The sequence below is a fragment of the Vollenhovia emeryi genome, unplaced genomic scaffold (assembly GCF_000949405.1).
Source record: "Vollenhovia emeryi isolate VEMERY1.0 unplaced genomic scaffold, V.emery_V1.0 DF939356.1, whole genome shotgun sequence".
Lineage (NCBI taxonomy): Eukaryota > Metazoa > Arthropoda > Insecta > Hymenoptera > Formicidae > Vollenhovia > Vollenhovia emeryi.
In genome coordinates, this window is record NW_011967010.1 from 79,758 (window position 1) to 92,598 (window position 12,841).

Consider the following 12,841-nt stretch of genomic DNA (forward strand, 5'->3'; position numbering starts at 1 on the left):
CGCTAAAGCGGAATCCAGGGGCACAAAACGAATTCTCGTAGGATGGAAATCTTCGAATCGTGTCGGATTCACGCTAAAGCGGAATCCAGGGGCACAAAACGAATTCTCGTAGGATGGAAATCTTCGAATCGTGTCGGATTCACGCTAAAGCAGAATCCAGGGACACAAAACGAATTTTTAGTGAGTGGATATTTTTGGAGTTAGTTCGCAAGAGGATGGACGAGATAGTTGAAATCTAGCGAAGGTCCCTCAGAATAAAAAATAAAAAAATAATAGGGGGAAGGAGGTCGTCGAGCCGAAACAAAATGAAAGGAAAAGAAAAAGTGTGACTTACTACTGATTGAGATCGATGGTGGATTGCGTCTGGTAAATCTTTTGAAGGCGGCTGGCTCAGATTGGTGGTCCGTCGGCCGAAATCGCGCACAGTTTTTAGTTGCACGGAGTAGTAACTGAGTTAAATCGAATTGAAATCGCGAGGTACGGAGATAACTGCACTAGTGGAGTCGAGAACAGCCAAAGAGACTGAGCCAGCAGGCTCCGGGTTTATATACAGTTTTTCGGGGGTGGATCTTGGTCATGGGACGTGGAAGGAGATTTTGGATTTTGGTTCTTCATTGGTGGACTATTGGGAGGTGTCAAGGAGTTGTCTTTCTTATTGGCAACCCGACCATTAAGTCGTTGTCGCCCTTTGATATTTATTTATGGGCATCATTTCCTTCAGCGACTTTCGAAAAATCCCGAGTTTCATTTTTGGGTCATATTTGGGAAATCTGGATTTCGAAACTGCCGTCTGAAAGGGCCTGATCCCATCCTGTCTGTTTTTCTCCCCTTTTTATTATTTCAACGGCTATCAATCAGCATCAATCAGGGCACTTTACGTTTCGAGTTTCGAAAAGTGAAACTCTGGCAATCAATTTTTTGTGGGGAGGGGACTCATGCGTTGACTAGTCGATATCCGCTGATTTCTAAAATTGTAGTTTCCAAGGGAAGAAAAACATGTTTCTTATAGTTTTTTGAAAGAGAGAAATGGTGGAGTCCACAGGACGTAACATAATTGCGTGACATTTTTTGGGGGGCCGGCCTCTCTTTCTCGACGCAGTGGCAGTAGTCGATTTCAGTCGTCACCGACGACTTCACCCCGGTGGCTTGATGACGACTTCACCCCGGACACAGATTTCAAGTTTAGTCGCTTATAAAATATTATAAATAAAGAAAACTGAAAAAACTTCACTAGATTCGTGTTCAGCATGCATTACTCTTTAGAATAACTTATCTCGAGATTTTAAGAAACAATAATATTTAAAATATTAAAAACTTTCGATGCGGAAAAAAATTCACTTTTGACTTCTGAAAATACGTTTGTTGTAATAAAAATCATAACATGATATATAATTTTACTAAACTTCGTTGATTACGTAGACATCATAAATAGCGTTTATAATATTAACAACAAATTTATATGACATATAGATTTCGAGATAACTATAGTGACGACTTCGCCCCGATGACGACTTCGCCCCGGTCTCCCCTAACTGTAAACCCTGCTTAAAAGATTCGATAGAATTAGATAAGAAAAAGTCTATATAATTCTATCGCGTTGTTCATAAATGTCCGATTTGTCGTCAGACATTTTTTATAAATGTTGTATCATTTTTTATAATATTAACATATAATCTAGTAATCGTTTCCAATCGATGTCAATCTGATTGTATTTTATCACCATACACCATACACTACACACCACGCACACGCACACGCGGTGTGTGATGTGTGGTGACAAAATACAATCAGATTGACGGTAAGCAAATAAACCATTTTGCATGCCTGCCGGGTCCAGCTTTCCGCTCCTTGTGCACTCATTCGGCCAGACGTTTTTATCAATCACGCGATAACTATGGCTAATTTTGCAAAACGTTACATGACTTTTTTTCTCGTTTAACCGAATTTATCGTATTTTTTAATTTGGCTACTAACGAGTCTGACACCCTGTATATATGTTATTAATACTATTGCAAAAATATTGGCAAAGTTGCTGCAATGTTGTCAAAATATATTGCTACAATCATACATTTTTATCACAATTGTTGTTGCAAAGTTACTGTACTGACAACATTTGCAATGTGAGCTCGCATGTTTCTTTTTGTTTACGATATTACATCAAATGAGGATTCTCTTCCAGTGTCTTCTTCGTCTATACTAAAAAATATATATATATAAACTAGAGGAAAACATAATGCACGTAAAATGCAAAGAAGAACTGAATACAGTAGAGGAAGGGGGTGGTAATATGGACTTAAACATTTAAAGAATCGTTAAAGAAAGTTTATATAATACATGCATGTTGCTTTATTCGGCAGTATATAAACAATTTCTGTGAGTTGCTCCTATGAAAGATCCTTTGCATGATTCTTTTGGATCACGTCCAGATGTTGCACTTCTTTTCGGGATTCATCGGACTGCCAACCGGGCAACTGTAAGCTCTGGCAAAGTCATCCGAATTTGATATGGAGCCTATAATTCTCAGTCGCCCGACGCTGTTGTCTTTCTTAGCGCGATCCATCAATTTACTTGGTTTGATCGATTCGCACCACAACTGTAAACGATTTTATTTTAATTATTTTATAATTAAAGAGCATCTTTCGTACACGTCGTCGAATAAACTAATTCTTTCCCGCAGCCGAGTCTTATTTCCGTGAGTCTAGGAGTACGCATATGTGCGACAAACAAATGAGTTTTTAACACAACAAATATCATTAGTTATCATCATAAGTTAGAATTATAGCTCTCTTAATGCCTGCAACACTCACGTTGGCAAAGGATAAAAAGAACAGTTGATCGTTTGTAAAATCTTCCATGCCCGGCATCGTGGCATCTGGTGTTTCACTCTCTTTCTCCTTGCATTGATAAGCTTTATAAATCGCTTGTAATCCCATTGTGTCCGCGATATTGTCGCTTATCGTCTGCTCGCCATAACGCTGTAAGTTCAATCAGTAAAAATGATCAGTAAGGCTTCAGTAAAATAAAGATGATTTGATAAAAAAAATAAGTAAATATAAAGTAAGTATAAAACTGACGAAATAAATCTTAGGAAAAATTAAGATAATTTGAAGATAAGCAACGAGCAATATACCTGTATCTTTTTATTTGCTTTTGCATCAATAGAATAATTATTATGACGGGGGTCTCGTCCGGATGAATAATAACGTAGTCGTGCCAAGGCACGACTACGTTATTATTCATCCGGACGAGACCCCCGGCATAATTATGATTAAACTTCACTTGGTAAGTTCGTTTAATCTCTAAATTAAACTGCGCGACAAAACAGTCCTCCTTTTTGTCATATGCGTTGGCCATTGATGAAAACCATCCCAAGAAATCACCGTCCTGATCAAACATGTGTCCTAAAAATTATTTCATTATTTTCCCGCTTTGCCAAATGTTCTCACAAAACGTTAAATAATAAATCATTATATTATAACAATAATTGTTAATATTTAAAAATAAGGTAGCCAGTACGGTCCGAGCAGGGTGTAGGTAGTTCAATAGTTTACACTTCTAATGCACCTGTAACGTCAAATCCATGATTAACTTCGTGATCGAGCCATGATAAATCCAATAATTCCAAAATTAACAGCTCTATAGAAAAAAAGATTCGATTGAGATTTATATTACGGCATAAAATTTAAATATAAAATAATTATACGTTCAAGTGGTACGCATTTTGCTGTCAGCAAGTCTTTGTTTCATTTGAGATCTTGGAGAACAAGATGGAAAAAGATGGGAAGTTGACTGAACTCTCGTTAACGGTTAACCAACGTTCGTGAAATTGGCTCTAATTGTTACTTTAATCGTTCTGACTTTGTATTATTTAGAACAATAGATTGATTTACTTGTTTATCTCATATGCATCTGAGAAGCTTGGACATGAACATGAACCACAGCTTGTGTATGTACCGTTATTTGTCAGGGGGCGCGTCTGTTTCTGTGAGCTTGTAGACTTGCGGTGGCCGCTCTCAGGTTTTTCTCTACACCCAGTAGTTGCAGGGCATGGACGTAAGAATATATGGACGGAGTGTAAGTTAGCGGGGGCCGAGCCAGAGCAGTGAGGGGAAAAGTAGTCATCACATATGGCGGCGACGCTACCACGAGGCAGTGCTGTCCGAGCGACCGTGTCTGTGCGCACACGGACACGGTCTCTCGCTTGTGTGCGTCATCCCCTCCCTATGCGACCGTGCGATCTCTGCTAGTCATCACATATGGCCGCCACCCAATTTCCCCTCACCGCGCTCGCTTGGGTCCCCTCGTCCTAAATCCTACATTACGCTCCGTCCATATATTCTTACGTCCATGTTGCAGGGTGAAGTGAGTAGCGTCCTAGGTGTCGCTAGCGGCTCGCGACACGTGCAAGCTGCCAACGAGGTTCCGCTGCGATACTTCCACGGGAAGTATCTCGCAGTGTTTTTCACGGAAATGTTTTGGCAGGATTCTCCAATGAAGAACCTCCTGCAGTGTAGGCCGGTGTATGAGGTACGCTGTAAACAATTTAATTTTATTATTTTCCGACCTGCGCATATATACAGCGCGATTTAAGAATATTGAAATTTTCGAACTTACCTTTTCCTAACTTCATCTACCCAATATGCGACCGCCCTTGGACTCGCTGGTATTTTATAACATTTTGTTAGTTTGTCGTACACCTCCGTTTTTGACGCGTACGGGTCTTTTTTTAGGAAATTTGTTATTAGTTCTAATGCTACTTCCTTCTCTGCTTTTGTAATTCTTTTTCCTTTCCTATTGGTTAAATTAATTTATAAATATCCATCCAAAATGTAATGATGTCAAAAACGTGACAGGACGATGACGCATCGTTCCGATCGTTTTCTAGCGATCGCCCGGGGAAATGCCCGCGGCAGGGAAGCTATGCTTGCGCAGAATTACGTTGGAGGATGTCAGGTGGGCCCTGTCTATTTCTTCCCTTTGAGACCCGAGCCTCGGAAGTGCCGCGTCTCGTAAAGATCCCTCTTTACTGCCTCCTCTCCCGTATCCAGTCCACTTTTATTTCCTTTTTGAAAAATAGAACATATTGTAGGTCTTATTCGGGTATCAAGATTTACTATCTTTCTCGATACCTGGATATAGGATGTCCGGGTTGAATAAGATCGGGTCAGCAGTTTATTTGATGGAAAAGAACTAATGTATTTAATAAACTTGTTACACTAAACTTGAACACAAAAATAAGTTCGACGACTCAGACTTGCTTCGGTCTCACTCCGAGCAGGTCCCGACAAAGAGTGTCCGGCTCTCTAATCGTTCGCCGAAAATTCAACGGTGTCCGTTGTCACGCCGTTAGCGCGTGTCGACCGCGGGTGTCGGTGCGCGTGAGCGTTTCGCGCAGCGCTCTGCACCGTGCTCAGGGGCGTTTGTGTGTCTAAATTTTGAGGGAACCTTTCAATATCACTTTCCGTGTGGTTTAGTAATTCTTCTGCAGTAACGCACTCTGTTTCTGTCGGCTGTTCGCTTAGAGATTCAACCGGATTAGTAACTGGCTCAGGTTCGACGGGTTTCTCAACTGTAGAACCTCCTGCAGTGTAAGCCCGTGCACCCTGCAAGCTGAGGTTTGGCAGGATTCTCCAATGAAGAACCTCCTGCAGTGTAGGCCGGTGTATGAGGTACGCTGTAAACAATTTAATTTTATTATTACCGCCAAATTCGAGGTGCACGTTAAAATAAAATAAAACGTTTAAGAGTGTATAATTACTATGAATCGGTCCAACTTGCAAGCACCCTGCAAGCTGAGGTTTGGCAGGATTCTCCAATGAAGAACCTCCTGCAGTGTAGGTCGGTGTATGAGGTACGCTGTAAACAATTTAATTTTATTATTTTCCGACCTGCGCATATATACAGCGCGATTTAAGAATATTGAAATTTTCGAACTTACCTTTTCCTAACTTCATCTACCCAATATGCGACCGCCCTTGGACTCGCTGGTATTTTATAACATTTTGTTAGTTTGTCGTACACCTCCGTTTTTGACGCGTACGGGTCTTTTTTTAGGAAATTTGTTATTAGTTCTAATGCTACTTCCTTCTCTGCTTTTGTAATTCTTTTTCCTTTCCTATTGGTTAAATTAATTTATAAATATCCATCCAAATTGTAAATATCCAAAGTGCATCGCCGCACTTGTAAATACGAGGGTGAGTCAAAAATTATCTGCACTTTTCGTTCTACAATTTATTTACACAAAAATAGGGGTTCAATGTATACATCATTTTTCAACAAATGACGAATTATATAATATAAGGATGTTAGTTCTATAAAAATATATCAAACCACGGATTTCTACTCTTGCTAGCCTTCTCCCAGGAATCGTACAACGTTCTCATTTCACTCGTGGTAGTCTTTATTGCTTTGCTTATAAAATTCCAGTGTATATGTATAATTCACTGAAAAGTATATCTTATTAACACGTGTGTACTAACGACTATTACATTTCGTACTATGATTGATCCACTGCTGAAACTTACCGATGGTTTGATTCGACGTCTCGTCCAACAAGGAGAGAAGATTTTGAATGTAACTCGACGAGATGACGACACTTAAATCGCTATCCACGGGCTCGTTCGCCTCGTCGAATAATGCCTTTATTTTGTTCACCCAGTCAATCTATAGCCGGAAAATAATTCTTATTATTTTTCTTATGTACACGAAAGCAAGAATAATGTACTATATATATACTATATATATACTATATATACTATATATATACTATAAAATTGAACTGAATTAATTGATTGAAAAAAGTTCCTTACCTTGCTTTGAGCTGTTTCAGGATTCTTTTTGTTGTACCAGTCTTGAAAATTTCCCAGCGTAAAGTCTTTCGTATCGAATATTGCATTGAGTATCGATCGAGTCCGACGGGAACGTCTGGAACGTTAATTATTGAATTGTGAAAAGCTTCTTTTCTTATTTTTTAGAAAGTGAGACAACACGATATTCATCTCGATCAATTTCAGTTGGAACTCGATCATATCTTGAATATCGAGACGCTCTTGTGAAATTTCAGTGCCTGCCTCTTTAGCCATAATACGAGCCACTTTCGAAATGTAATCAGCGTACATTCGCAGCAATGCTCTTTCGTTTTTGTCTACATTCGTTTCTTCCGCGCTATCCTTCGGTACCGCCGTTGTGTGTACAGTTTCCCCGTTCTCCAAAATTTCCTTTGCTCCTTTCCTACGTACTCTTCTTACGTGGCTCCTTTCGCCTTTCCGGGTGTGTAACTTCTCGCGACGACTAAATCGCTGCGCGCGTTTACTGTCAACTTCTGCTACCGCGTATCTTTTTATTCTCCGTCTTTTCGCCTTATCGCTATCATGTTTCTGGGTCTTACTCTGTCTAACATGCCGTAACTTTTTATTTCTTCCATGACCGATCTTGCTGACTTTCTTCTTGACTATTATTTTCTTTATGCCTTCACCCTTGTTCGTATCATCATCATCATCTTCATTATCGTCGATATCAACATCATCAACAATTTTCGACTTATCTTCGCCTTCGCTTCCAGGTTTCTCTTCGCTTTGCTCCTCCTCGTCGCTCGGGTCTTCATCGCTTTTGCTATCTCCCCTTTTTTTGCGTAGTTTTCTTCTTCACTCTTTTCTGCGCTATCAGTTTCGACCACACCTCGCAGTGCTTTTGAACCTGGTGGTAAATGCGGCGTATCAATCTACATGTACAGATTTGATAGTGAAAAAAATTTTCTGATAGAATACCTATGTGGATGTTTTAGACTTAAATTATTGTAACCTGCAACGAGTAACGGCAAAGAATATAACTGGAAGCTTACAATCCAGATATTACAAGTCGAGAGCGATATATGTCCACGCAGTCCTGTCCGTTTGTTTACGCACTTCTTTTTTAAAGTAAAGAAAACTTAAGATAAATTCAGACTTAATGCATTTAATATTTTTCGCAATAAATATTTTCTAACTAAATTATGGCCAGTTCTCGTCAAATAAAATTACTTGTCTCTTGAAAAGCCCGTTTGTATTCTTTGTAATAAATCGGATTTAAAGCCGACTGAATCTATCACAATAAATACCTCTACAACTTTCGAATCATCTTCCTGTATGCGCACATCATGAAAGTCATTTCTTCCCGGCAAGCGCATATAATGATCGTCCACTCTTTGCCAGCTGTGTTCTTGTTCGTCCCACTGTTCGGGCTCCATTATCATCGGCCAGCCACCTAAACGCGTTAGGGTAGAAACCAGCGGGTCGATTCCTTGCTTTTCCATCGCGTCTGTACACATTGGCGAATTATTTCTCTACCAGCACATGTAGACTCCGAGAATGTTTGAAGGATATCGCAAAGTATAAGTTATTATCGAAATATATTAGAGGATAATGTCAATGCATTTTATAGAGGTTTAAAGATTATACGAATAATGCTATTACTGTTAGGATACGTTGTGTAATGCGAATGTATGAAATCTACATATTTTTTATTTAACACTTTAATTAGTACAAGCGCACTCACCTGTATCTATGCAAGCGTTGTACCACTTTTTCGCAAGCTTCACCGTATTGAGATCGTCCTCCGCGGGTTTGGCTTTCACAATCTCTGTGAAGAATTTAATAATTTTAGGATATGTTCGGCAAAACTCGAATTTTGAATCTTTTGGATAGCAACGTGTTCGAGATTCATTTCTGAATCTCGGTTAGTTCGTCACCGGCGTGATGGCAGCATCAGCCGGGTCGGATCGTGCAGCGCCGCAGGAGCGCTGCGCGCGCATGCCCGATCGCGACACGAGGCGACGGCGCTTCTTCACGTTCGTTACCGGCGCTTTTTGGCTCATAGCTACGGTACCTAGTACACGCGTCGTGTAGTGCTTAAGACTTTTAGAGTGCTCTTGTGGACTCTTCTCATCCGAGACCTGACTCAGTGCGGACAAAGAGTGAACACTCAGCAGTGCGAATCATCCAGGACCAAAGATACAGCATCAACGGCAGCTCAAGCTCACCACGCATCGCACGCCGACGCCGCGTGGACACGGCTCACGGGGATCTACATTCACGAGGCCGGCTCTCGATCAGTAATATCGACCCGTGCAAGTGATTAAAAGACTTCTCATTCCCGTTATCTCATAGACTGCTCAACTGTAAGCATATTCCATTTATTAAACTGTGACACGATATTTTACTCAAACGATCCGAGTTACGATCACGTGATATTTCACCCTCTCACGCGTGCATTCGTTCCTTGAGCCTCTCACCGCAAAGTCCTCTCACCCTGCTTCCATCCGCAGCGGTAACCAGCGAACTCTCCTAGCGAGAATCGCTAACACAACGTGCATATAAACGGTTCACCTTGTACTTGCACTAAAGTGTGAATTTGAAGCTTCAACATATTCCATCTTGATGATCCTTCTGGAATAGGATTATGTTCCGACCATTTTCCGCACGCGTACTCGTAAAAGTCGTTACATGGATCGACGGATCTATCCATGCCTCCTAGTATCAGTTTAGCTGAGAAAAGTAAAAAAAAAGGAGTGATAGAGATTAATGATTTGATTTTCAGAGCGAGTCTAGTTGTCGAATAAAATGCAAATACCCATTTTCTTGCATTCTTCGGACTCGTATACAGTTCGCTTTCCTTCCTCATTATCGTTTAATTTATTTAAATCGAATAACCAATCCAAATTCAAGGGACATCCATGGACTTTTGATACCGTAACTCTCGTTAAAAACGTGCCGACAAAGGTGCTGTAAGAAAGAATATTAATTTATACATATATTAATATCAGGGTTGGGAAAGCTGCTTTATAAAAGAATTTAGTTACATTTACAATTTTTCCGCTAAAATCTAACTAGTTACAAGCTACCAATTGTGAAAAGTAACGCGTTACAGTTGCAGTTACTCAAAAAGTAATGAATCGTTACTTTGCAGTTAATTTCTTGCAATAAAAACAAAAATATCAAATCTGCATTTGAATTGTAAAGTGTCGATAAAGGCGTTTATGCACAAATGCAAGTAACTATTAATGTAACTGTTAAATTAGTTGCTGGCTATCGAAAAAATGTAACTGAGTTAAGTTATAGATGGAGAGAAAGTAACGAAGTTAAGTTAGAATTATCAAAAAAGTAACTGTAATTGTAACTTCGTTACGAGTAACGAGTTACTTCCCAATCCTAATTAATATGTATATAATAATTATAATTTATATTATATTATGACATACATATTGTATGTAATATATAACATTTGTTGTAATTTGCAATTATATTATTACAACTGATGTAATTACAGTTGATATGTAAGTAATACGTACAGAAGAATGAGTTGCCTCATGTCGGGAATAACGTCAACCGATTTAAATTTCAATGCTGCCGTACACCAAATGTATCCTAACGTTCTCTGCTGCGATATGAAATTATTTGGCAGCGGCTTACTCTTTTATATTACTTGGGCGGAAAGACTCTAGAATGCGCAAACATATCGAATTGATAAGTCGAAGGCCGGAGATAGATCTTTCTCATCCTGTTGATTTAAATAATTTGTACGATAGCTCGTGAACGCCCTCCTTCTCCAAAGCATTCTTCTTACAAAGGTGTACAAAATAAAAAAATTGTGATTAGATTATACAATATTCCAGATATAATCATACATAACCATTTTATATATACACACAATTATTACTTTTATATGTACATATAATATGTATAATGTGCAATTTTTCCTCATTTCGTCAAAGGTCTTTCTTTTTGTCAAAAGAGTAACACAAAAATTATTCTTTTAATTACTTTTTAATTCTTTTTTTATTTTTACGTTTTTGTATAAACAGATTATACAAGGAAAAATTTATATATATATGAACATACATATTTTATATATAATTAATTGTACAACATTTTTATCTCACACTCATATTTAGGAGAATTTATAACAAGGACACGTATGTTTCCGCATTTCTCATGAAGAAGATATTTTATATCGCTCTGGCCCGCACTAATTATGTAACACATGACGCCTCTCGGATAACGTTAACAGCCCAGATATTATTTTGAGTAAAAGCAAAGCAATCCAGTGCAATCCATTTGCTAGCAACTGTAGCCGTCTTGTTGCCATGCAAAAATATTTATTAAATTAAACGCTTGTGTCATCAGCAAAATTGCTGATATATGTTAGTAATAATATTTATGACAAAAAATTTGCGGTTTTGATACAGACTCTTATTAATTTTTGTAACAATATCGGTTCATTAATCGATTTTGACATTGATTTAACACAGATCATACACGATACGCAGACACGAAGTCGGACTTCAGCCATATCAGGGACTTAGGATTGCGTTGAATGTCAGCCGTACAAAAACGTATAATTTTTATTTAAGACAGGTAGTAATTATAGTAATATATCGCTCGGAACACTCGCTGGTGTGTGTCGGGATGGGCAGGTAGTAATAACACTTTGTCTATTCGCACTCTAATCTTTATATATACGTATATCACTCTGCGTACTACACACGTCTTAACACGACAAGAGTCGAGAGTCGGACTCATGGTGTAAAGATACAAGGTGAAGCATTGCGCATAATGGCGGTATTATGGACAGAGAACCAATCAGAAATGACCAAAAATAAAGGCGGGAATTCAAAATAAAATGGTTTTAATAAATAAGAACAGTTTTGCCAGATGAAAAGAATTGTATCAATAAATTGATATATCAACAAAATCGAATATAATAAATGGATATATTAACAAAATCGAACATAATAAATGGATATATCAACAAAATCGAACATAATAAATAGATATATCAACAAAATCGAACATAATAAATGGATATATCAACAAAATCGAACATAATAAACTGTTAATAAAATATAAATAAACAAAACCTTATAGTACTATGTTGCAAATTTTTTTAGCTTTTTGAGTGCGTTTTTTACTTAAATTATTAATTTTTATATCTTTATTTAATTTTCGTAAGCGTATATATGTTCGTGTACGCACCAAGCATGCAACAACCTCTTTTGGAAAACTATTATTTGTTTTCACGAGTACAATATGGGTTAACTTATCAAAAATTTTGTTTTCTTTACTTAAAAAGTCGCCGTGAAATATCATAAATTCTTTGTTCATAATTTCTGCAAATTTTAAAAAATCTGCAGAAGGACGAATGCAGTTCTCTCGTGAAATAAACGAGAGCCAATCGTTGCAGTTTATCGCCAGTTTGGTTGCACTACCCAATTGAGGATATTGATGGCGATATCTATGCGCAACGTATCCCGCAATATAAACTAATCCTTGGGATTCAATGTCTTCTGCTGCAATATTGGCCTCAAATTCTTTTAATAAGTCCAATTCCAAATCTGTTGCCGAAAAATTCGTTATCTGTGGAACTAAAGTAAGAAAAACACACGTGAAAAATCAATAAAATTAGTTAATATGATGGTCAATCTTGTACCAAAAAATTTGGAAAAAATCTATTAAAAAATTGTAATTTTTACTTTGCATTTAATTGAGTCTTGATCTTATCGAAAACCTGATAGGAAAAGGACATTGCAATCTTATTGGAAAGGATCCTTATTGTGAAGGATTCTTATTGGAAAGTGTCATCAAGAAAATGCAAGGTAATATGTGTACACACATACACGCGTTCGCGCGTGCGAGTCGCATGAAAAAAATATATATATACACACACATCATACTTACATACACACACACGCACACACACACACACACACACACACACACACGCACGCACGCACGCACGCACACAATACAATTACAAATACAATTACAAATACAATTACAATTACAGAAGTTTCATTTTAAAAAGTTTT

At 38.1% G+C, this 12,841-nt stretch overlaps 1 protein-coding gene and 1 pseudogene across 2 annotated transcripts; both read right to left on the reverse strand.

Moving 5' to 3' along the window:
- Positions 1-2,184: 2,184 nt before the first annotated feature.
- LOC105558307 lies at positions 2,185-10,344 on the reverse strand (annotated as a pseudogene).
- LOC105558299 lies at positions 4,928-6,127 on the reverse strand. 2 transcript variants are annotated; one of them, XR_001008657.1, is made up of 3 exons: positions 5,939-6,127; positions 5,130-5,674; positions 4,928-5,062 (listed from the first exon to the last, which is right to left on the reverse strand). XR_001008657.1 is itself a non-coding variant. In XM_012005894.1 (2 exons), exons 1-2 carry the CDS (start codon positions 5,952-5,954, stop codon positions 5,304-5,306), a joined length of 387 nt encoding a protein of 128 aa, XP_011861284.1. In that variant the 5' UTR covers positions 5,955-6,127; the 3' UTR covers positions 4,928-5,303. The 2 variants fall into 2 exon arrangements, 1 of the variants encoding a protein (XP_011861284.1); XM_012005894.1 differs by having other exon boundaries at positions 4,928-5,674.
- Positions 10,345-12,841: the final 2,497 nt, after the last annotated feature.